Source organism: Oncorhynchus mykiss, chromosome 16, assembly GCF_057628025.1.
Source record: "Oncorhynchus mykiss isolate SJ-2025 chromosome 16, ASM5762802v1, whole genome shotgun sequence".
NCBI classification, from domain to species: Eukaryota; Metazoa; Chordata; class Actinopteri; order Salmoniformes; family Salmonidae; genus Oncorhynchus; species Oncorhynchus mykiss.
In genome coordinates this window covers 68,384,108-68,409,544 of record NC_143037.1, presented here as the reverse complement: position 1 = coordinate 68,409,544, position 25,437 = coordinate 68,384,108, and the positions used below count along the sequence as shown (strand labels likewise).

Sequence of the window (25,437 nt, the reverse complement as noted above, 5' to 3'; positions counted from 1 at the left end):
GTTTGGACCATGATAGTTTGTTAGTGATGTGGACACCAAGGAACTTGAAACTCAACCTCAACCTGCTCAAGAAAAGAGCTATTACATTCTGCAACCACCTAAAGGGAAGCAATTCTCAAACCTTCCATAACAAAGCCATCACCTACAGAGAGATGAACCTGGAGAAGAGTCCCCTAAGCCAGCTGGTTCTGGTACTCTGTTCACAAACACCAACAGACCCAGGACAGCAACACAATTAGATCCAACCAAATTCTGAAAAAGCAAAAAGATAACTATTTGTCACACTGGAAAGAATCAACCAAAAAACAGAGCAAATTAGAATGCTATCTGTCCCTAAACAGAGAGTACACAGTGGCAGAATACCTGACCACTGTGACTGACCTAAAATTAAGGAAAGCTTTGACTATGTACAGACTCAGTGAGCATAGCCTTGCTATTGAGAAAGGCTGCCATAGGCAGAGAGAGAAGACAGGCTATGTGCTCACTACCCACAAAATGAGATGGAAACTGATCTGCACTTCCTGACCTCCTGCCAAATGTATGACCACATTAGAGACACATATTTCCCACAGATTACACAGACCACAAATAATTTGAAAACTTCCAACATTGATAAACTCCCATATCTGTTGGGCGAAATATCACAATGTGCCATCCGGGCAGCAATATTTGTGAACCGTTGCTATGAGAAAAGGGCAACCAGTGAAGAACAAATAACATTGTAAATACCCCCAGTTTTTAACAATTGACATGTCTTTATCTTTCTGAAATCTTTTTGAGTGCAATGTCTACAGTTCATTTGTTTCTTCTCACTTGTTTATTTCATTAGCTTTTTAAATGTTTTAAATTTTATTTAACCTTTATTTAACAAGGCAAGTCAGTTAAGAACAAATTATTATTTACACTGATGGCCTACCCCTGGCCAATCCCGGATGACACTGGGCCAATTGTGCGCTGCCCTATGGGACTCCCAATCATGGCCGGATGTGATACAGCCGTTACATTGCTTTGGCAACGTAAACATATGTTTCCCATGCCAATAAAGCCCCTTTGAATTAGAGAGAGAGAGAGATCACTGTGAAACAGTGATGTACCAGGAGAGGAATGCACTGCCATGCGTGGGTGGGCAGGGGCAGGAGTGAGGTGCATGTGTGTGTTGAGAAGTGGAATGGTAGCTAGAGTCGCCCTGGCGGCATGTGTAATTCTCAGTGTGTGTTGAGAAGTGGAATGGTAGCTAGAGTGGCCCTGGCGGCATGTGTAATTCTCAGTGTGTGTTGAGAAGTGGAATGGTAGCTAGAGTGGCCCTGGCGGCATGTGTAATTCTCAGTGTGTGTTGAGAAGTGGAATGGTAGCTAGAGTGGCCCTGGCGGCATGTGTAATTCTCAGTGTGTGTTGAGAAGTGGAATGGTAGCTAGAGTGGCCCTGGCGGCATGTGTAATTCTCAGTGTGTGTTGAGAAGTGGAATGGTAGCTAGAGTGGCCCTGGCGGCATGTGTAATTCTCAGTGTGTGTTGAGAAGTGGAATGGTAGCTAGAGTGGCCCTGGCGGCATGTGTAATTCTCAGTGTGTGTTGTTACATCTCTGACACTTCCATCTCTCTCTCTGTCTGATATCGCTCTCTCCGGTCCGCAGGGCAGAAGGCTGTAGACTAAGCACAGGTCTAGGATCAGCTCGTAATGTTCCCAAAATTCCCAGGTTTTCCAGAAATCCTGGTTGGTAGATTCCTGGAAACCAGAGGGAATAAGCAGGAAATCCGGAATCCTTCAACCAGGATTTCTGGTTTTTGGAAAAGTTACCGCAATTTTGCAACCCTAACTCAAAGAGAACATTTCAAGTGGAATAGTCAATCACATGGTCCCATTTTTACTAGGGCTGGGAATTGCCTGGGACCTCACAATACGATATTATCACGATACTTAGGTGCCGATACAATATGAATTGCAATTTTCACGATTCTCAAGATCCTATATGTACTGCAATTAGATATTGTAATCTGATGTTACAAACGTATTGCTCACCATATGTCTTCTGCAGGGAGACGAGAGAGCATGAGAAATAAAAATGCTGAAAACATATTGGCTCACTATTCTTTTAAAGATGGAGAACAATCTATAAGGAAAAGATACAGGTGTTTTGGCGCAACCAACTAGCACTTTTAATTTTTTCTAATGGATACTTGGAGTCAAATATCGATTTAATATCGTACTAAAATAATATTGCGATGTAACTGTATACATTTTCCCCCCATCACAAATTGTTACTGTTGTGTGTTTGGGATTGAGAAGTCTTGCAGCAAACACACATTCACAGACTTCAGCTGGTTCAGCACTGTGTGTGTGTGTGTGTGTGTGTGTGTGTGTGTGTGTGTGTGTGTGTATGTGTGTGTGTGTGTGTGTGTGTGTGTGTGTGTGTGTGTGTGTGTGTGTGTGTGTGTGTGTGTGTGTGTGTGTGTGTGTGTGTGTGTAACAGTACTCTCTCGCCCTGTCACTCACCCCGTCTTTCCCCTGGGAGGGGTTAACATCTGCCCCTTGCGGGGGTGTATGGACGGCCTCACCCCTTTTGTGTTGGGGTGGGAGGGCGGGCCATCTGTTAATGCCCACACTCAAAGAACAATGGTTGAGGTATTGTTGTGTTGTGGGACAGGCCTGTTACAATATGTGTCTGTGTATATCCAGCATTAAGTGAGTGGTGTATGTAGCAGTGTGTCCGAGTTGTTTAACGTACGTGTGTGTGTGTGTGTGTGTGTGTGTGTGTGTGTGTGTGTGTGTGTGTGTGTGTGTGTGTGAAATCACAGTGGTGCCGTGTGTGTTATTCTTGGCAGTAGTAATGGTGGGGACCATGCTATCTCCTTTCCACACTGTGTTTCCTGTTCAGACATGCACAAATGACACACACAAAGGGGTGGAGTACTTCATAATGTAGCTGAGTCAGTTTTTCACACTTTAACTTTCTGTCCTCTTTAGCCCAGAGCTAGAAACATTAGAAGGCCCCATAGCCCTTGGCTAGGCTAGACCCTGCTCAATCTACTATTTATTTAACTAGGCAAGTCAGTTAAGAACAAATTCATATTTACAATGACAGCCTAGGAACAGTGGGTTAACTGCCGTGTTCAGGGGGAGAACAACTGATTTTTACCTTGTCAGCTCGGGGATTTGATCGAGCAACCTTTTGGTTACTGGCCCAACACTCTAACCACTTGGCTACCTGCCGTCCCTAAAGCCTAAAGCCTCCACTAACTCTAGCACAGCCCTGGGCCACCTGGCTCTGCTGGGAATAGAGCACTGGGCCTGACTGTCTGCTCAGAGTAAAGAAAGGTCTACCTCAATGCTAACCAGACTGCATGCATACATACCTTATGAAACATGTCCAGTCCACCGTGAATTGATATGCTGCTCTATACTGACTGTCTCATTGTGCGTGTGTGTGTGTGCGTGTGTGTGTGTGCGTGTGTGTGTGTTCCAGGCCCAGCACAGGGACTCGTTCGTCCAGGAGCGCTATGGCCAGTATGACCTCAGTGACCCCTTCCTGGCCCTGCAGCGGGATAGCCATACCATGGATGACTGGTCCCCTTCAGACCCCCAGGGCAGCGTGGTGGGGCCCAACCCTCTGGCTGTGCTGAAGCTGGTCATGGCCCACTGCAAAAGGATGCAGGAGAGGATGATGGGACAGCTGGCAGCCGCAGAGAGCCGACACAGGAGGGTAAGGGCGTCCTTACACACACCCCTTCCATCCAGACCAGAGAGAGAGAGAGAGAGTGTGTGAGTGTGTGTGTGTGTGAGTGTGAGTGTGAGTGTGAGTGTGTGTGTGTGTGTGTGTGTGTGTGTGTGTGTGTGTGTGTGTGTGTGTGTGTGTGTGTGTGTGTGTGTGTGTGTGTGTGTATAATGCGGCCCAGCCCCAGTCTTTGTTCCCAGCTGTGGTTGGGTGCCGGAGCTGGCACTCAGGCTGACACAATGGGCCTGTTATTTTCCAGGTTTCCAACACACCGGACCAGGACAGGCATACTGTAGCCACACCTCAGATACAGCCTCTCTAGTGGTGCCCTGAGGGGGGTGAGAGAGAGAGACAATTTGAATTGAATTGAGAGAGAGCAAGAGAGAGAAGAGAAAGAAAGAAAGAAAGTGTTTACATTGATGGCAAAGCCTTTGAAAGTATTGAGTAGGTTTGATTAATGGTGTTTTACACTGGGTGAGAGTTGATATTAATGGTGTTTTACACTGGGTGAGAGTTGATATTAATGGTGTTTTACACTGGGTGAGAGTTAATATTAATGTTTTTTTACACTGGGTGAGAGTTGATATTAATGGTGTTTTACACTGGGTGAGAGTTGATATTAATGGTGTTTTACACTGGGTGAGAGTTGATATTAATGGTGTTTTACACTGGGTGAGAGTTAATATTAATGGTGTTTTACACTGGGTGAGAGTTGATATTAATGGTGTTTTACACTGGGTGAGAGTTGATATTAATGGTGTTTTATACTGGGTGAGAGTTGATATTAATGGTGTTTTACACTGGGTGAGAGTTGATATTAATGGTGTTTTACACTGGGTGAGAGTTGATATTAATGGTGTTTTACACTGGGTGAGAGTTGATATTAATGGTGTTTTACACTGGGTGAGAGTTGATATTAATGGTGTTTTACACTGGGTGAGAGTTGATATTAATGGTGTTTTACACTGGGTGAGAGTTGATATTAATGGTGTTTTACACTGGGTGAAAGTTGATATTAATGGTGTTTTACACTGGGTGAGAGTTGATATTAATGGTGTTTTTCACTGGGTGAGAGTTGATATTAATGGTGTTTTACACTGGGTGAGAGTTGATATTAATGGTGTTTTACACTGGGTGAGAGTTGATATTAATGGTGTTTTACACTGGGTGAGAGTTGATATTAATGGTGTTTTACACTGGGTGAGAGTTGATATTAATGGTGTTTTACACTGGGTGAGAGTTGATATTAATGGTGTTTTACACTGGGTGAGAGTTGATATTATTGGTGTTTTACACTGGGTGAGAGTTGATATTAATGGTGTTTTACACTGGGTGAGAGTTGATATTAATGGTGTTTTACACTGGGTGAGAGTTGATATTAATGGTGTTTTACATTGGGTGAGAGTTGATATTAATGGTGTTTTACACTGGGTGAGAGTTGATATTAATGGTGTTTTACACTGGGTGAGAGTTGATATTAATGGTGTTTTACACTGGGTGAGAGTTAATTGCATTGGTTTTGGAACCAGGCTACCTCACGGGTGTGGGCCAGGTACCCCGTTCACTGGGTGAGAGTTAATTGCATTGGTTTTGGAACCAGGCTACATCACGGGTGTGGGCCAGGTACCCCGTTCACTGGGTGAGAGTTAATTGCATTGGTTTTGGAACCAGGCTACCTCACGGGTGTGGGCCAGGAACCCCGTTCACTGGGTGAGAGTTGATATTAATGGTGTTTTACACTGGGTGAGAGTTGATATTAATGTTGTTTTACACTGGGTGAGAGTTGATATTAATGGTGTTTTACACTGGGTGAGTATTGATATTAATGGTGTTTTACACTGGGTGAGAGTTGATATTAATGGTGTTTTACACTGGGTGAGGGTTGATATTAATGGTGTTTTACACTGGGTGAAAGTTAATTGCATTGGTTTTGGAACCAGGCTACCTCACGGGTGTGGGCCAGGTACCCTGTTCACTGGGTGAGAGTTGATATTAATGGTGTTTTACACTGGGTGAGAGTTAATTGCATTGGTTTTGGAACCAGGCTACCTCACGGGTGTGGGCCAGGTACCCCGTTCACTGGGTGAGAGTTAATTGCATTGGTTTTGGAACCAGGCTACCTCACGGGTGTGGGCCAGGTACCCCGTTCACTGGATGAGAGTTAATTGCATTGGTTTTGGAACCAGGCTACCTCACGGGTGTGGGCCAGGTACCCCGTTCACTGGATGAGAGTTAATTGCAGTGGTTTTGGAACCAGGCTACATCACGGGTGTGGGCCAGGTACCCCGTTCACTGGGTGAGAGTTAATTGCATTGGTTTTGGAACCAGGCTACCTCACGGGTGTGGGCCAGGTACCCCGTTCACTGGGTGAGAGTTAATTGCAGTGGTTTTGGAACCAGGCTACCTCACGGGTGTGGGCCAGGTACCCCGTTCACTGGATGAGAGTTAATTGCAGTGGTTTTGGAACCAGGCTACATCACGGGTGTGGGCCAGGTACCCCGTTCACTGGGTGAGAGTTAATTGCATTGGTTTTGGAACCAGGCTACCTCACGGGTGTGGGCCAGGTACCCCGTTCACTGGGTGAGAGTTAATTGCAGTGGTTTTGGAACCAGGCTACCTCACGGGTGTGGGCCAGGTACCCCGTTCACTGGATGAGAGTTAATTGCAGTGGTTTTGGAACCAGGCTACATCACGGGTGTGGGCCAGGTACCCCGTTCACTGGGTGAGAGTTAATTGCAGTGGTTTTGGAACCAGGCTACCTCACGGGTGTGGGCCAGGTACCCCGTTCAAAGACCAAGGCGAAGTCGTCTCAAAACAAAGTGACGTAGCATAATTGAATCCGCCCACTGTGTTATTTTTGTGATCTGTGATCTGATTGGTCCTCCTCTGTTTGACTGGCAGGTGATTGCAGATCTGGAGGAGGAGAAGCACCGACACGCACTAGAGTCGGCGCAGGATGAGGATGTCACCGTCATGCTGGAGAAGGAGAGGGAGAAACTACTGCAGCAGGTGTGTGTGTGTGTGTGTGTGTGTGTGTGTGTGTGTGTGTGTGTGTGTGTGTGTGTGTGTGTGTGTGTGTGTGTGTGTGTGTGTGTGTGTGTGTGTGTGTGTGTGTGTGTGTGTCTAAGACAAAATCAGAGTAAGAAGAGGGACTGTTAAACATCTGTGAACACACTCTCCTCCCACCTCTCTCTTCTCTGTGTTCCCCATGGCCCCCACACTACTAGCTGATTTAAGTCACTGTGAGTAGCATCAGTTCTCTCTGACTGGGGCTCTATTGTGTATCTCAGTGGGGTTGAGGGGTCTAGGCCGACACACACACACACAACACACACACACACACACAGGCTGGGCGGCTCCATAGGAAACAAGGAGGAAGAGGCTATTGTTCAGCTGACCGGCAGCCTGGGGCCCAGGAAAGCCTGAGATAATGACTGTCCCTGACCAATCAAGGTCAGCACACACACACACACAGAGGGACCCCTCAGGAAGCCTCTATTTATGTAAGTGTGTGTGTGTGTGTGTGTGTGTGTGTGTGTGTGTGTGTGTGTGTGTGTGTGTGTGTGTGTGTGTGTGTGTGTGTGTGTGTGTGTTTTCCTGCCTCTGTTTCTGTAGAATCCAGCAATGTTCCCAACATGTTTTTTCATGAACTTTTACATATTACACTCTAATGATTGATTCTGATATGAACATCACGTGAACAGCACATGGCACTTTCAGAACAGTTGTTTTGGGATGATCCATTTTGCGTTTTCTTTTAAAGCTTACCCTTACCCCTTTTTCAGTGGAAAAATACAGAAATATAAAGTTAAATATTTAATGTTAAATATAATGATGCAGGAGTACAGTCATGGCCAAAAGTTTTGAGAATGACACAAATATTAATTTTCACAAAGTCTGCTGCCTCAGTTTGTATGATGGCAATTTGCATATACTCCAGAATGTTATGAAGAGTGATCAGATCAATTGCAATTCATTGCAAAGTCCCTCTTTGCCATGCAAATGACCTGAATCCCCCCCCCAAAACATTTTCACTGCATTTCAGCCCTGCCACAAAAGGACCAGCTGACATCATGCCAGTGATCCTCTCGTTAACACAGGTGTGAGTGTTGGCGAGGACAAGGCTGGAGATCACTCTGTCATGCTGATTGAGTTTGAATAACAGACTGTGAGCTTCAAAAGGAGGGTGGTGCTTGGAATCATTGTTCTTCCTCTGTCAACCATGGTTACCTGCAAGGAAACATGTGCCGTCATCATTGCTTAGCACAAAAAGGACTTCACAGGCAAGGATATTGCTGTTAGTAAGATTGCACCTAAATCAACCATTTATCGGATCATCAAGAACTTCAAGGAGAGCGGTTCAATTGTTGTGAAGAAGGCTTCAGGGTGCCCAAGAAAGTCCAGCAAGCACCAGGACCGTCTCCTAAAGTTGATTCAGCTGCAGGATCTGGGCACCACCAGTACAGAGCTTGCTCAGGAATGGCAGAAGGCAGGTGTGAGTGCATATACACGCAGAGTGAGGCAAAGACTTTTGGAGGATGGCCTGGGGTCAAGAAGGGCAGCAAAGAAGTCACTTCTCTCCAGGAAAAACATCAGGGACAGACTGATATTCTGCAAAATGTACAGGGATTGGACTGGGGTAAAGTCATTTTCTCTGATGAATCCCCTTTCCGATTGTTTGGGGCATCCGGAAAAAAGCTTGTCCAGAGAAGACAAGGTGAGCCTAAGAACACAGCCATGAATACAGAATGGTACCAATACATCCTCTGAGAGAAACTTCTCCCAACCATCCAGGAACAGTTTGGTGATGAACAATGCCTTTTCCAGCATGATGGAGCACCTTGCCATAAGGAAAAGTGATAACTAAGTGGCTCGGGGAACAAAACATCAATATTTTGGGTCCATGGTCAGGAAACTCCCCAGACCTTAATCCCATTGAGAACTTGTGGTCAATCCTCAAGAGGCAGGTGGACAAACAAAAACCCACAAATTCTGACAAACTCCAAGCATTGATTATGCAAGAATGGGCTGCCATCAGTCAGGATGTGGCCCAGAAGTTAGTTGACAGCATGCCAGGGCGGATTGCAGAGGTCTTGAAAAAGAAGGGTCAACACTGCAAATATTGACTCTTTGCATCAACTTCATGTAATTGTCAATAAAAGCCTTTGACACTTATGAAATGCTTGTAATTATACTTCAGTTTTCCATAGTAACATCTGGCAAAAATATCTAAAGACACTGAAGCAGCAAACTTTGTGGAAATTAATATTTATGTCATTCTCAAAACTTTTGGGCACGACTGTACTGCGTGTGTATCTCACTCTGCAGTATTCGGGGGTGGAGGTATATCTCCACTCTCCTAGACTCTGACACCTCCATGTGGTCAGACGAGAAAACTGCTCAAATATGTCACTCGTGTCCCTTACATTTTAGTCATTTAGCACAGTGTGTTCCAACCGTAGTCCTCCAGTACCCACAACACTAATCCTTTTCATTATAACCCTGGACAAGCACACCTGCTTCAACTTGTCAACTAATCATCAAACTCTCAATGAGTTGAGTAAAGTGTGTTTGTCCAGGGGTACAATAAAACGGTGTACTGTTGGGGGTACTGGAGAACCAGGGTTGGAAAACACTCATTTAGTAGACACTGTTATCCAGAGCGACGTACAGTGCTATAGCTGTATCTAGGTGAGACAACAACATATCACAGTCGTAGCAAGCACATTTGTACACAAATAAAGAAGTTATCAAAGTCCGTGCGAATAGGAAATGCACCCACAGGTATGCATGCAGCAATTCCTTTCCTATCTGGGAATTTTAAAAAATGTGCTAAGGGAAGTTGAAAGTTGAAATATCAACCTCTATCTCTCTGTGTGTTTCTAGTTGGAGGTGGAGCGTGCAGCAGTGCGTAGGCTGCAGAGGGAGCAGGAGAGGGCAGTAGGCCTGGCAGAGGAAACTCTGTCCCAGCAGCAGCAGTTGTCCTCAGACCTAACCCTGGAGCTCCAGAAAACCACCAGCCAGGCCCTGGAGGAGGCCCAGAGAGTCAGCCAGCTCCGCCTGCAACTCCAGGAGGAGAGCTGTACTTCAGAGAGCCTGAGGGGGGCCCTGGAAGCGGAGAAGGGCAGAGCAGCGCAGCTTGAGGCCAGAGCAGAGAGCCAGCTGGCTGAGTTTGACACAGAGAGGGAACAATTAAGAGCCAGGATCAGACGAGAAGAGGAGAGGAGCAAGGGGCTGGAGAGAGAAGTGGAGGAGCTGAGGAGGAGGTTGGAGGCAGCAGGAGAGGAAGGAATGGTTAGGAAGGTGCAGGAGACTGCGGTGAAGGAGGTGAAACAGTCTCCTTCAAAGATAGCGTCAGCGGCGGCATTAGCAGCGGTGTCAGCGGCGGCGTCCACCTCGAGCCAGACAGAGCCTGATGGGAAGGCAAGCGTCGACCCTAAAGTGATCCCTGTCTCAAAGGTCAACGGGCATCATCCTAACCCTCCACGGGACACTGACCCCCCTCAGGAGGGCGGGGCTGTGGAGAACGGTGGGGTAGAGAGCGAGTCCGGAGCAAGTCTTCCCTCCCCTCTCCACCCTCACCCGCCTCACCCCCACTGCCACCCTCACCCCAACCTCTCCCCCTCCAGCACGGCCTCTTCCTCCCTCTCCTCCTCCCCCATCTCCTCCCCCACGCTGGCTAAGCGTCTGGTCAGCCCCGGTGGCTTCCACACATCCTCCTACCAGGCTGGAGTCAACCAGCGCTTCCACGCCGCCAGGCATAAGTTCCAGGTGCAGGCTGAGCAGGAGCAGCTCCAGCAGGGTAGCACGGCTCCCCTCTCCCCCCGGGACCTGTCCCCTACCACCACCCCCATCCCTCCACCCTCAGAGAACAGCACGGCCAAGCAGCTAGCCCGAAACACCGTCACCCAGGTCCTGTCCCGTTTCACCAGCCAGCAGGCAGGGGCCAAGCTCCCCCCACTAAACAGCTCTCCGTTTGGGACTGACTATCGAAGCCTGGCAGCCTCCCCTCCTGGGGGGAAGACCTCACCTGGAGGACCCCTGTCCCCAGGTATACGCTCACCCCTCACCCCTCGGTCCGAGAGGTGCTACCCGCCCCCCGTTCCTAAGAAACCGGGTATGAGCCCCTCTCCAGGCTCCCCCGACCCCCAAGCCGGGGCCAGCCTCTTCCCAGAGCTGACGGGGGGCTGTGGGCTAAGCAGCAGTGGACAGGAGGGGGCTAAGGAGCCAGACCTGGTACTCTCCTCCGGTAGCTAACAGCTAAGGGCCACGGCAGCTAGAAAGTGATCTAGGATCAGCATAGCCTTCCCAAATCCTTCCCATCTTTAACCATTAGGGAGAAAACACAAAACGGACCTAGGATCAGTATCTGTGATCAGCTTTGTCTTATTCCTGCTGGAGGAGCCAGTGCTCTCCTCCAGCAGCTAGCAGCGTATGGCCTCCCTCATTCCAGATAGGCTAGTTTCTCTCTTCCATTTGCACTTGTTCACTCACTTTTAGGCCTGAGATTCAATCCGAGTGCTCTAGTCAACAATGCAGCTTTTAAAAGCAATGTTGCTGGGTTCAAATAGATCGCATTCAAGGTAAACGCTGCTGATGTCGGCTCAATCAGAAATGACCTCAGAGACGGTAAAGAAAGCAAGACATCTCACAGGATCATGTTTTCTGGTCGGGCGGGTGGAGCGAGCGAGGGGATAAGTAGACCAGAGCCAGCTGTTGGTTAGTTGGTTAGTTTTGCATTGAAAACAAATTGTCACGGTTTCTGTCTGTGTAAGTGGGTGTTTCCTCTCTCACGTGACCATCTTTGAGCATGCTTTCCCGCGTGAGCTTATGTGGGAAAGCATGCTCACACAAGACAGGAACTTTTTTTTAAAATGTCAAATGGTAAACGGCCTTTTTAAGACATTTTCATTATCCACCATCTTTGATTACCTTTAAATGTCAATCGGTTTAATGTGGGTCCACCGCAGTCTGGATTGGATCCTGGCCTTAATCTCCTGGATGTCCTGCAGCAGGCAGAACATGCCACTACTTATACCACCTCTGTAGGCCCTATTTTGACCACATAAATTAGCTGCTTAGTAGCAAATGAAAGCTCAAACACTACCTAGCAAACGGTCTGAAACACTGTCTAGTTCACATTAAATTACATTAAATCTATAATATACTGGGTTTTATTGGATTCATAAGATTTATTTTATTTGGAATTTATGGATAGTTTTTTAATATCTTGATTTGTAATATATCTTTATACCTAGTTTATTGTATTCCATAGCCATGTTTAAAAGTGATCTTATTAATTATGCATTTAGTTATTCTAGGACATTAATTCATGAATCTCTCCGCCCAAGTCCACTCTGCAGTCTCGTCCAATACAAAGGCTGCATGGAGAGGGGAGTCTTTCCGTGGCAAGAGGATTCAAATGTAATCTGTTGATTGCACATGTACAGTTGAAGAGGTTTACATACACCTTAGCCAAATACATTTAAACTCAGTTTTTCACAATTCCTGACGTTTAATCCTAGTAAAAATTCCCTGTCTTAGGTCAGTTAGGATCACCACTTTATTTTAAGAATGTGAAATGTCAGAATAATAGTAGAGATAATTATTTATTTCAGCTTTTATTTCTTTCATCACATTCCTAGTGGGTCAGAAGTTTACATACACTCAATTAGTATTTGGTAGCCTTGCCTTTAAATTGTTTAACTTTAACTTGGGACCAATGTTTCGGGTAGTCTTCCACAAGCTTCCGACAATAAGTTGGGTGAATTTTGGCCCATTCCTCCTGACAGAGCTGGTGTAACTGAGTCAGGTTTGTAGGCCTCTTTGCTCGCACACACTTTTCAGTTCAGCCCACAAATGTTCTATAGGATTGAGGTCAGGGCTTTGTGATGGCCACTCCAATACCTTGATTTTGTTGTCCTTAAGCCATTTTGCCACAACTTTGGAAGTATGCTTGGGGTCATTGTCCATTTGGAAGACCCATTTGCGACCAAGCTTTAACTTCCTGACTGATGTCTTGAGATGTTGCTTCAATATATCCACAATATATCCACCGTAGTCTGGCCTTTTTATGATGGTTTTGGAGCAGTGGCTTCTTCCTTGCTGAGTGGCCTTTCAGGTTATTTCGATATAGGACTTGTTTTACTGTGGATATAGATACTTTTGTACCAGTTTCCACCAGCACCTTCACAGGGTCCTTTGCTGTTGTTCTGGGATTGATTTGCACTTTTTCACACCAAAGTACGTTCATCTCTAGGAGACAACGCGTCTTCCTGAGCTGTATGACGGCTGTGCGGTCCCATGGCGTTTATACTTGCGTACTATTGTTTGTACAGATGAATGTGGTACCTTCAGGCGTTTGGAAATTGCTCCCAAGGATGAACCAGACTTCTGGAGGTCTACAATTTTTTTCTGAGGTCTTGGCTGATTTCTTTTGATTTCCCCATGATGTCAAGCAAAGAGGCACTGAGTTTTAAGGTAGACTATGAAATACATCCACAGGTACACCTACAATTGACTAAAATGATGTCAATTAGCCTATCAGAAGCTTCTAAAGCCATGACATCAATTTCTGGAATTTTCCAAGGTCTTTAAAGGCACAGTCAACTTAGTGTGTGTAAACTACTGACCCTCTGGAATTGTGATACAGTGAATTATAAGTAAAATAATGTCTGTAAACAATTGTTGGAAAAATTACTGTCACGTTCATCGTAAAGAGGAGACCAAAGCACAGCGTGATTAGAATACATTCTTCTTTTAATGAAGAAAGAACACTTAAATAAACCTACCGCTATGAACACCGAGCACACACACACACACACACACACACACACACACACACACACACACACACACACACACACACACACACACACACACACACACACACACACACACACACACACACACACACACACACACACACACACACACACACACACACACACACACACACACACACACACACACACACACACACACACACACACACACACACACACACACACACACAACTACACAGACAATAACCCACAAAATACCCAATGAATATGGCTACCTAAATATGGTCCCCAATCAGAGACAACGATAAACAGCTGCCTCTGATTGAGAACCAATCCAGGCAACTATAGACATATAAACACCTAGACTTGAAAACCCCATAAACATACAAAAACCCTAGACAGGACAAAAACATATATACCCACCCTCGTCACACCCTGACCTGACCAAAATAATCCAGAGAACATAGATAACTAAGGTCAATTACTTGTGTTATGCACAAAGTAGATGTCCTAACTGACTTGCCAAAACTATAGTTTGTTAACAGGAAATTTGTGGAGTGGTTGAAAAACCAATGACTTCAACCTAAGTTTATGTAATCTTCCGACTTCAACTGTAGGTGTATCATGACACTACTTTTACAGATGTATGCTCCCATCTGACTTTCCCCTGCCTGGTCTGATCTGTAGCTTATCACCATATCTAGCAGTACCTGCACTGACAGTTATCATGTCTTTCACTGTAGTTTGTACCAGATTACATTCTGAACATAGTTTACTAAAGCAATAAGGCCCAAGGGGGTGTGATATATATATGGCCAACGCAATGCGGAGTACCTGGACACAGCCCTTAGCTGTGGTATATTGGCCATATATCACAAACCCCTGAGGTGCCTTATTGATATTATAAAGTGGTTACCAACGTAATTAGAGCAGTACAAATAAATGCTTTGTCATATCCGTGGTATACAGTCTGATATACCACGGCTGTCAGCCAATCAGCATTCAGGGCTCGCACCATCCAGTTTATAATAAAGCACAATGTTGTAAATAATACAAATCATTCAAAAGCCTAATTTGAAGCTCTCTGCATTGCACCCCATTATGTTTGGTCTCTGCAGCTCTCTGCATTGCACCCCATTATGTTTGGTCTCTGCAGCTCTCTGCATTACACCCCATTATGTTTGGTCTCTGCAGCTCTCTGCATTGCACCCCATTATGTTTGGTCTCTGCAGCTCTCTGCATTGCACCCCATTATGTTTGGTCTCTGCAGCTCTCTGCATTGCACCCCATTATGTTTGGTCTCTGCAGCTCTCTGCATTGCACCCCATTATGTTTGGTCTCTGCAGATCTCTGCATTACACCCCATTATGTTTGGTCTCTGCAGCTCTCTGCATTGCACCCCATTATGTTTGGTCTCTGCAACTCTCTGCATTACACCCCATTATGTTTGGTCTCTGCAGCTCTCTGCATTGCACCCCATTATGTTTGGTCTCTGCAGCTCTCTGCATTGCACCCCATTATGTTTGGTCTCTGCAGCTCTCTGCATTGCACCCCATTATGTTTGGTCTCTGCAGCTCTTTTTCATTGCACCCCATTATGTTTGGTCTCTGCAGCTCTCTGCATTACACCCCATTATGTTTGGTCTCTGCAGCTCTCTGCATTGCACCCCATTATGTTTGGTCTCTGCAGCTCTCTGCATTGCACCCCATTATGTTTGGTCTCTGCAGCTCTCTGCATTGCACCCCATTATGTCCGGTCGTATCCAGGTGTTGTCTACTACATACACTAGAATAGTGAATACACTGGATTTTTAACAAGTGAAAAGCTTCCCTAAGACATACCTTACACTGGGCCTTCCCTAAGACAGTCCTTACACTGGGCCTTCCCTAAGACAGACCTTACACTGGACCTTCCCTAAGACAGACCTTACACTGGGCCTTCCCTAAGACAGACCTTACACTGGACCTTCCCTAAGACAGACCTTACACTGGGCCTTCCCTAAGACAGTCCTTACACTGGGCCTTCCCTAAGACAGACCTTACACTGGGCCTTCCCTAAGACAGACCTTACAATGGACCTTCCCTAAGACAGACCTTACACTGGGCCTTCCCTAAGACAGACCTTACACTGGGCCTTCCCTAAGACAGACCTTACACTGGGCCTTCCCGAAGACATACCTTACACTGGGCCTTCCCTAAGACAGACCTTACACTGGGCCTTCCCTAAGACAGACCTTACACGGTGCCTTCCCTAAGACAGATCTTACACTGGACCTTCCCTAAGACAGACCTTACACTGGGCCTTCCCTAAGACAGACCTTACACTGGGCCTTCCCGAAGACAGACCTTACACTGGGCCTTCTCTGAGACAGACCTTACACTGGGCCTTCCCTAAGACAGACCTTACACTGGGCCTTCCCGAAGACAGACCTTACACTGGACCTTCCCGAAGACAGACCTTACACTGGACCTTCCCTAAGACAGACCTTACACTGGGCCTTCCCTAAGACAGACCTTACACTGGGCCTTCCCGAAGACAGACCTTACACTGGGCCTTCTCTGAGACATACCTTACACAGGGCCTTCCCTAAGACATACCTTACACTGGGCCTTCTCTGAGACAGACCTTACACTGGGCCTTCCCTAAGACATACCTTACACTGGGCCTTTCCTGAGACAGACCTTACACTGGGCCTTCTCTGAGACAGACCTTACACTGGGCCTTCCCTAAGACATACCTTACACTGGGCCTTTCCTGAGACAGACCTTACACTGGGCCTTCCCTAAGACATACCTTACACTGGGCCTTTCCTGAGACAGACCTTACACTGGGCCTTCTCTGAGACAGACCTTACACTGGGCCTTCCCTAAGACATACCTTACACTGGGCCTTTCCTGAGACAGACCTTACACTGGGCCTTCCCTAAGACAGTCCTTACACTGGGATAGAAAAATAAGGTGACACTTAAATATGTACAACTTTTTTTATTCCGGGACAATTTCTTGTTTTTTCCAAAAGGGACCAAATTCAGAACAAGCGTCTTTCTTGTAGGCTAATATTTTCTACCTGCAATTGAGTTTGAACCATCTATCCTTATGGTTAAAGCAGATAGTGACAGACTGGTTTTATACATTTGAAATTCTCCCAGATCTTTTGCCGAACTCACACGTTTTATTTATAAAGGGGACTAGCTAGGGGTCAGATATGTACCTCTGTATCATTCTTTTTGTAACTGAGTAGACCTAACCCTTCGTCTATTTTTACACCTTTGTCAAAATGGGAACAAGTGGGAAGTAATTAATAACATGACTGTACTGTGTTTCATAACCTGAACCAAACAACATTTTGTCACTGTTGTTGGTCTCATAGGTCTTATATTTGTGGTATTTAAGGTTTTATAAGATGATATTAACAAAACAACAGGGCACAATGATAAGAACGCTTTTATTTGTTCAAAATAATCTCCTGCTGTCTTCTGGAAGTTACCTAACCCAAACTGTTTCTCAACATTTCTGTCTTCTGGAAGTTACCTAACCCAAACTGTTTCTCAACATTTCTGTCTTCTGGAAGTTACCTAACCCAAACTGTTTCTCAACATTTCTGTCTTCTGGAAGTTACCTAACCCAAACTGTTTCTCAACATTTCTGTCTTCTGGAACTTACCTAACCCAAACTGTTTCTCAACATTTCTGTCTTCTGGAACTTACCTAACCCAAACTGTTTCTCAACATCTCTGTCTTCTGGAAGTTACCTAACCCAAACTGTTTCTCAACATTTCTGTCTTCTGGAACTTACCTAACCCAAACTGTTTCTCAACATCTCTGTCTTCTGGAAGTTACCTAACCCAAACTGTTTCTCAACATCTCTGTCTTCTGGAAGTTACCTAACCCAAACTGTTTCTCAACATTTCTGTCTTCTGGAAGTTACCTAACCCAAACTGTTTCTCAACATTTCTGTCTTCTGGAAGTTACCTAACCCAAACTGTTTCTCAACATTTCTGTCTTCTGGAAGTTACCTAACCCAAACTGTTTCTCAACATTTCTGTCTTCTGGAAGTTACCTAACCCAAACTGTTTCTCAACATTTCTGTCTTCTGGAAGTTACCTAACCCAAACTGTTTCTCAACATTTCTGTCTTCTGGAAGTTACCTAACCCAAACTGTTTCTCAACATTTCTGTCTTCTGGAAGTTACCTAACCCAAACTGTTTCTCAACATTTCTGTCTTCTGGAAGTTACCTAACCCAAACTGTTTCTCAACATTTCTGTCTTCTGGAAGTTACCTAACCCAAACTGTTTCTCAACATTTCTGTCTTCTAATTATTCTAAATGTACACAAGCATTTTCCTTATGTATTGTTTCACAACTGAACTATGCATATGATTTTTCAATTGCAAAATAAACATCCCAACCAAGCATCAATTTCTTCAGTCTAATAGCCTGATTTCTTCTACCATTGTGCCCCAAAACCACCCGTTTCCTGTCAATAAGTCAAGACTGTCTCTTTCTCTATTCATCTTACATTGATTCCTCTCCTCGCTTCCTTCTCAAAGCACATTGGAAAAAAGGGGGAACCTCCAATGCACCTGGAAAGGAGGCAAGGAGATAAGATGCAAGGAATCGCAGAAAGTCAGATTGAGGTAGACCAGTCTATGACAGCTCCCACTGCTGCTGGACTGATGTCAAAGTGATGAATCCAGCAATACAATGCCTGAGGAAAACAACCAGGCCAAGATGATCAATTATTTTATTTGTACAACAGAATGGGGCAGTACAGTCCTGAACGTCGCATCAGAGTACAGCGCTAGTCAGTGTGAAGGTTTAACACAGCACAGAATAACTGATCTCGAGTCAGCCTATGGTAATAGAGTAGGTGTATGTTGTGGCTGAACAGGGGTGTGTTCTGTGGCAAGCATGGTTCGCAGATAGATATTTACAGTAGAGAGCACACAAGTCTTTATTCGGCATGACAGAGAAGTGCGTCTGCCCTACACAATTCATTTCTAATTTAACATTTTGTAACATTGGACAATCCTGAACAAAGCCCCTGGTTTAAACTAAGTACTGAAATGGCTGTGTATAGTTTAAGGTACCTAAACACAGGTGTGAATATTACAGATGGGCTGAGCCTAAGATTAAATAAAATAAAAACCTGCATAGCTAAATATAGATCTGCGTGTATACATGGGAGAAAGGGGTTCTTTAGCCCAGGAAAGACATTTATTGGTATGGTTTTCCTTCAACAAAAGAGAAAGGACACAGCAATTGTTGTTGTTGCCAAGGTAAGACAGAAGAGAATTGATTCAGAAACAGAGGAGGTTATGATACAGTCTTTCAGCCATGGTATCCTTCATTGGCTCAAGCAGAGGACACATACAACAGGAAGTGGAAGAGTACAGCAGGAAAAAAAGTAAACAGTACCCTCAAAACTGACTATATCGACGACCAGTCCTGTTAAGGGGAGAAATGGTGCTGATATGAACATCTATTGGAAAATGTCCCCTGCTTGGTGTGCTTAATTGCCATGTTTAAATTATTTCAACATGCATCCTTCCTTTCTTGAGGTAATCACTGATCTATACGTGACTAGATAAGAATAAGGAGTGTTTCCTACATCAAGGACAGAAGGAAGGATGCATTGTAAAATAATTCAACCTGGGGTCATGGTGCAGCTGTTCAAGAGTGTCAACATGACAAGATGAAACTCAGTACACCTTTAGCAGACTCAAACTCCCCTCCTGTACCTCACTTCCTTTTTCTCCAAAACCAAAGCTTCTTTAAACAATACAGAACTGTGCCCAACAGACTGTCAATCTGCAGCTTGGTTTGTTGTATTTTCTCTTTGCTTTGCCCCAGACTACAATATATATATATAAGCTTTGGTTAGTCCTTGTGCGAGCGTGTGTTGCCAGCCCAGCGGTGTGAGTCTCTGCTCTTCTATGCATTCTGCATCTCCTTGCCAATCTTGTAGCTGAGGATCTTGTTCCAGTCGATCTTGGTGCGGGTGACGGGCAGCTGGCGGCGCAGGGCCTTGAAGGTGGTGTCAGACATAGTCTGGTAGTTCTCACTGATCGCCGTCTACAGGGAGGGGAGGAGCAACAGGAGAGAGGGGAGGAGATTTTACAACAGAAGTTTAGAGCCATAAAGAACAGAACACACACACATCCATTGAAAAGGGTGAGGTAAATTACCTGGTAATCATTTTCAGCATTCTCAATGATATCCACAAACTCCTTGGCAGTCTGGCTCTCATTCTGTTGACAAATTATTTTAGAAAAAGAGTCTCCTTTCCCACACAGGTAATTGACCACAACCTGAACTGACCTAACCTGTTCAGTATACCAGTTATACAACATAATGGCATAAGTTGTTACTTACAGTTTACTTCCTTCTCATGTTTAAAGGGATAGAATGAAGACACTGAAGCAAAATGGGTTGTAATTAGCTGTTACTAAATAGAATCAGCGTTATGCCCACTCACAGTCACCGTTATAGACTCCTCCACTTCCTTATGGCTGACCAACTGCACATTACCATCCTCATAGTAGTGCACCTAGAGAGAGAGTCTGTTTAATTACTAGACTTGGGGTGTTTAATTATTATCTTCAGCATTTGTTTCTGTAGTAAATATCACGATTGCCCACCTGTATCTTCAACACACCCACTACATGAGCAGTAGACTGACCGATTGTGAACTTCCACTCTGACCTACAGCGCCCATTCCTGAGAGAGAAGGCAGATGAAGTATGTGTGAAAGAGATGAAGTCACATAACATTCTGAACGTGTAAAGACCAACGTATAATGATGCCGTTGGAACTGTACCAGAAGTTTTTGGGTTGAAACTGGTGTCCCTCAATGCAGGCAATGATGGTTTGCTGGCCATCAACTGTTTTCCCATATACCTGCAGCGAATACAGATTTCATGATTAGCGGCTTGAAGAATTGACATACAGTGGCGATATCACAAGGGTCAACAGCACAATGTTGTTTCTGTTCTTTGATGCAAGTGTGTGCTGCATCATACAGACACTGGGGTAGTACTCTGATGTATGTGCTGAGTGAGTGTGGTTGTGTTATGAATATGTGTGTGTGAGGGGGGGGGGGGGGGGTTTACCGTGCAGACTCCGCTGGGGTAGTGCTCTTTAACGTATGCGCTGAGTGCAGTGTCGCAAGCCTCTCTCCAAGCTCTCAGGGAGCCGTCTCCATCGTATGGCTGCACATCGCTCACCTCCTTCCTCAGGTGGTCGAAGCGGAACGACACCCGGTTCCGAGGGTCCAGGAACCTCCCCTGACCCAGGTCCCCATGCTCTGTAATCAGAACCTGGAGAGGGAGGGGGAGAGGATTGTTAACTGTTGTTGTTGACACAATTTGTTTAGTAAACTGTACTAAACCGACTTAACTTGATAATAGCAGTAAATATAGTGTGATTATCAGACTGCGGCTCCAGATAAACTCAGCCTTATATCACTCTTACCTGTTCATCATAGCCCTCAAGTTTGGCAGGGGTGAACTGATCCATGTTGTACTGGGCAAAAGCACTGGGGAGAGAGAACACAGAATGAAATAGAACATAGGATATTTACAGACTCCTACACCAATAATAATGACTAATGATAAGTAATGATGTGTGGTTGTTTCAAAATGTTGACATCACATCATGATAGGGTGCAACTCACTGAGCCGCTCCCTCCCTGAGCAGGTTGTCATTGTTAAGGAGAAGCCGCACATCTGGAACGCAAAAGCACACATCAACATCAACTTGTCAGTCTGTAATCATCCCTAAAGCCAACACCTCATTTGGCCGCCTTTCCTTCCAGTTCTCTGCTGCCTGTGACTGGAACGAATTGCAAAAATCGCTGAAGTTGGAGACTTTTATCTCCCTCACCAACATTAAACATCTGCTATCTCAGCAGCTAACCGATCGCTGCAGCTGTGCATAGTCCATCGGTAAATAGCCCACCCAATTTACCTACCTCATCCCCATACTGTTTTCTTTATTTACTTTTCTGCTCTTTTGTTTACCAGTATCTCTACCTGCACATAACCATCTGATCATTTATCACTCCAGTGTTAATCTGCTAAATTGTAACTATTCGCCTACCTCCTCATGCCTTTTGCACACAATGTATATAGACTATTTTTTCCCCTGTGTTATTGACTTGTTTATTGTGTTATTGGCTTGTTTACTCCATGTGTAACTCTGTGTTGTTTGTGCCACACTGCTATGCTTTATCTTGGCCAGGTCACAGTTGTAAATGACAACTTGTTCTCAACTAGCCTACCTGGTTAAATAAAGGTGAAATAAAAATAAAATAAAAACACAACTCAGCTTGTAAGTTTTTAGCTGTTGAAGTCAACTTTTGTTGGGTTTTGTAAATATAATCTATTTTGTCATTATCCTACATCTTATTATCTATTCACCTGTATATGTGGACTCCTGCCCTACCTTGGCCTTGCATCCTTCACCTGTAAATGTGGACTCCTGCCCTACCTTGGCCTTGCATCCTTCACCTGTAAATGTGGACTCCTGCCCTACCTTGGCCTTGCATCCTTCACCTGTAAATGTGGACTCCTGCTCTACCTTGGCCTTGCATCCTTCACCTGTAAATGTGGACTCCTGCCCTACCTTGGCCTTGCATCCTTCACCTGTAAATGTGGACTCCTGCCCTACCTTGGCCTTGCATCCTTCACCTGTAAATGTGGACTCCTGCTCTACCTTGGCCTTGCATCCTTCACCTATAAATGTGGACTCCTGCTCTACCTTGGCCTTGCATCCTTCACCTGTGAACAAACATCTTGCACTTAAAGAAGCTGTCTGCCTGCCTTCCAGTAACCCTTTAAGCCACAGATCCACTATATTACAATACATCAACAACTAGTCAGTCAGTTAGCAAAGTACACAAAACACACATTCACCTTCAGTCAAGAAACCCGTACAATCACAAACTACATGGCACCATTTAAACAACAATGTGATTGTAGGCCAAAACCTTCTCACCGTTGAAAACTTCGTTGAACTCTCCAGGGGGTGCATGGGTAACGAAGTTTGCTGCTATGCGGACCTGTGGAGAGAGGACAAATCAGTATCCTACTAAACCTACATCAATTTAATTGAGAAATGTTCTAGATTAGATCAGGCTGAGTGGGGAAAATAGTATTGAGCTAGGAAGACTTTACTAAATTTTAATCCCAGTAAACCATGCATAGAGCGATTCAGACTGTGTCCTGTCTATGATGTTCACAGAGGCGCCTACTTGAGGTGGTGGTGAGAGTGGCGTAAACTGATACTTTAGGCTAATGGACAACACACTGGAAAATAGCATTAGGGAGCCTAAGTTCATTTATAAACACATTAAACACAAATCCTGGTCATTAGAAACCAGTGCCACTGATTTTGACCCAACAGATGCAGTTGCATGGCCAGCCTCAAGAGATTGCTGCTTATCCAGTTTCTATGGAAACTACCAGTCTTTACAGATCCTCATGCACGGAACCGAGCTGCATTCCACACAGGACATACCCAATGTCCTCCCCGTACAGAAACAACCACTGGACACTTGTGTAGATCTGATATATAGTCACTATATGGCAACATTTGAGGACAAAGTGGACAAAAAAAAAATGTTTTGTCGTCACACACTGGATGCGTGCAGTAAAGTCAGTAAAGGGTTGGGGGTAGGGAATAGGCCATCCTAGGGTTGTTTGTTTCTGGACAGGGCCATAGCACTGTACTCCAGTTAAGCACTCGCACCAGTAAAGTGTCGGGTGTATAGTAAAGTGTCGGGTGTGTGTATGCACGTCCTCTCTTTATGGCGTCTATAGCTAGCAGAAGCATCTGAGCTGCAACTGTATCTGTTTGACCTAGAAAACCTCTGATCTAGGTAGGTAACTAGCTAGCACTGCTAGAAACGGTATCAACGTTTTATTTTGCCTAACAGCTAACGTTAGCTACTTCCTGAATTGGCCCAACAGATCTAACCATATCCAAAAAGTAGGATCATGGGTTTCCATTAAACACACTGGAACTTTATTCCTGTACATAGCTAAATAGTTATATAACAACTAATAGTTACAATTTCTAGCCAGTAAAAGTTGCCAGTGAGGTTCAGGCTAACGTTAGCATAGTTAGCTAGCCACTCAAGTGAATCGTCTCTTTACTGAAACAGAGCGAACGCTAGTAGCTCTAAAATATAGTACCATTTACTGTTGACCATTCAACAACCGGTGACACACAGTAACTTTAGAATAGAATAATAGAGTTACTTGTGAATAAAATCATAATATCGTTACCTTCTCCTCTTCTGATAGCGGCTCCTCAAAATCGGCCATCTTGGCTTGTTGTGTGACCCCACCTACCCACAGACTGAACACTCAGCTGACACCAAAATCATAACAAAACCCAGGGGGTGGGAATGAAATTATAGTGAAATTACGGAATTATTTTGTATATATCTACTTCTCACATTAAATAATTGAATCTGGTGTTATTTTGTTACTGTTCAAATGCTGTAATTCAAAATATGCATTAGTAAGGTTCAAGCACCTACTTATTTTAACCAGCAGGGGGCGCCGGCTCTGAATCACGTGCTATTTCCCCAGGGTTGCCCGTTTTTACATTTCTGAATACTGAAAACCAACGAACAAGGCCTGAAAACTACCCCCCCAAAAATGGTTTGCCTCAAGAGAGGAGTTGCCACATTTATCCGATTGGTGCAGTGTTGCCATGTTCGCTGTTTTCCTGAAATTGGGCTACATTTAAAACGATGTCGCGGGGAGAAAATGTACTGGATGCGGGTTTTAGACTATTTAAGTTACACCGTGGCAGCCATGGCATTTCTCAAAGCAATATATATATATATATCATAATATATATATGTGTGTCATGGTGGCCTGACTGTTTTGGGCTATTTCTAAGTTACGCCATGGAATTTCTCATAACAATATATATATCCTCCTGGATAAAGGAGGAGGGTTGGAATTGTGACATAAAAAAAAACAAGAATCGACAGAAGAATGTTCATTTGTAGTTCTAAACATATTTAGGGTGTTTTTTACTCGCTTTTTGTCTCTCCCACGACATTATTCCTCTCTCCTACAGCGTCCATCACAATTACATGCACATGATGCAAATTAGGCGATGATGTCATTTAGCGACTTTTAGGACAGCCAATAGCTACTTTCCTTACTGAGGAGTTGGCAACATTGGTCAGGCTATTTAGATTGTCATTATGGAGACACCTATTCCCAAACCTTTTTCCATAAAACACATCAAGAAATAATGCAGACAAAGCACTGGAAGATGACTTTGGGCGCATTTACATAAATCCGTTCGGAGGTGGTTTTAACTGCATTCTAATGTTGACTGCTTAAAGAAAACTCTATCAACCTAAGTGCATGCTCAGTTCTTGGCGGCTGCCCTAGTGGACATTTGAAATAGAAGTTATGGAACTCCCTCGCGTGGTTCTTTTTATGGGGAAAGTCCTCAATGAAACTGACATTAGGCTAAATGTGGAGAATTATACATTTGCTTTCGTTGGCCATCAAGTAGGCTATTCATGTATATGCCATTTGTAGGCTACCATTTGATACGATAAATAGGTTGAAATGATATCACTGGAGTCAGTGATTTAATTCAGTGATTTAAATTAGGACCACATCCTCAGTAGCCTATTCCAGCAGGCTATTTGGGAAACACAAGCACTTTTTATTGCAAAATCACCTCGCTATTCATGGTGAGTTAATTAATCTGAATGAATTAACTAAGAAAGATGCTAAATTGTTCAGTTTACATCTTGCCTGAATCTTGTCTAGGCTACTGTAGACTATATTAAATTAGATGTAGGCCTAAATGAGACGTAGGCCTATGTCTTTCTCTAAGCAAACTATGGCAACATTTTGGCATAAACCGAGATTTTAGTCTATAGATTGTCTATTGAAATGACAAG

The 25,437-nt window shown here is 44.6% G+C and overlaps 2 protein-coding genes across 2 annotated transcripts in view; one reads left to right on the top strand and one right to left on the bottom strand.

Moving 5' to 3' along the window:
- Positions 1–11,873, top strand: part of cttnbp2nlb (CTTNBP2 N-terminal like b) — a 37,876-nt gene extending 26,003 nt beyond the window's left edge. The window contains exons 3-5 of the mRNA XM_036947562.2: positions 3,462–3,698; positions 6,612–6,719; positions 9,597–11,873. Of these exons, the coding sequence (XP_036803457.2) occupies positions 3,462–3,698; positions 6,612–6,719; positions 9,597–10,967 (1,716 nt within the window). The 3' untranslated portion in view covers positions 10,968–11,873. The remainder of the gene's footprint in view (positions 1–3,461; positions 3,699–6,611; positions 6,720–9,596) is intronic.
- Positions 11,874–18,220: 6,347 nt separating this feature from the next.
- capza1b (capping actin protein of muscle Z-line subunit alpha 1b) lies at positions 18,221–23,836 on the bottom strand. Its single transcript, XM_021566963.3, has 10 exons — positions 23,783–23,836; positions 22,491–22,554; positions 21,169–21,220; positions 20,967–21,030; positions 20,606–20,812; positions 20,314–20,393; positions 20,135–20,213; positions 19,972–20,043; positions 19,682–19,744; positions 18,221–19,568 (listed from the first exon to the last, which is right to left on the bottom strand). Exons 1-10 carry the CDS (start codon positions 23,819–23,821, stop codon positions 19,428–19,430), a joined length of 861 nt encoding a protein of 286 aa, XP_021422638.1. The 5' UTR covers positions 23,822–23,836; the 3' UTR covers positions 18,221–19,427.
- Between the last annotated feature and the right edge of the window lie 1,601 nt (positions 23,837–25,437).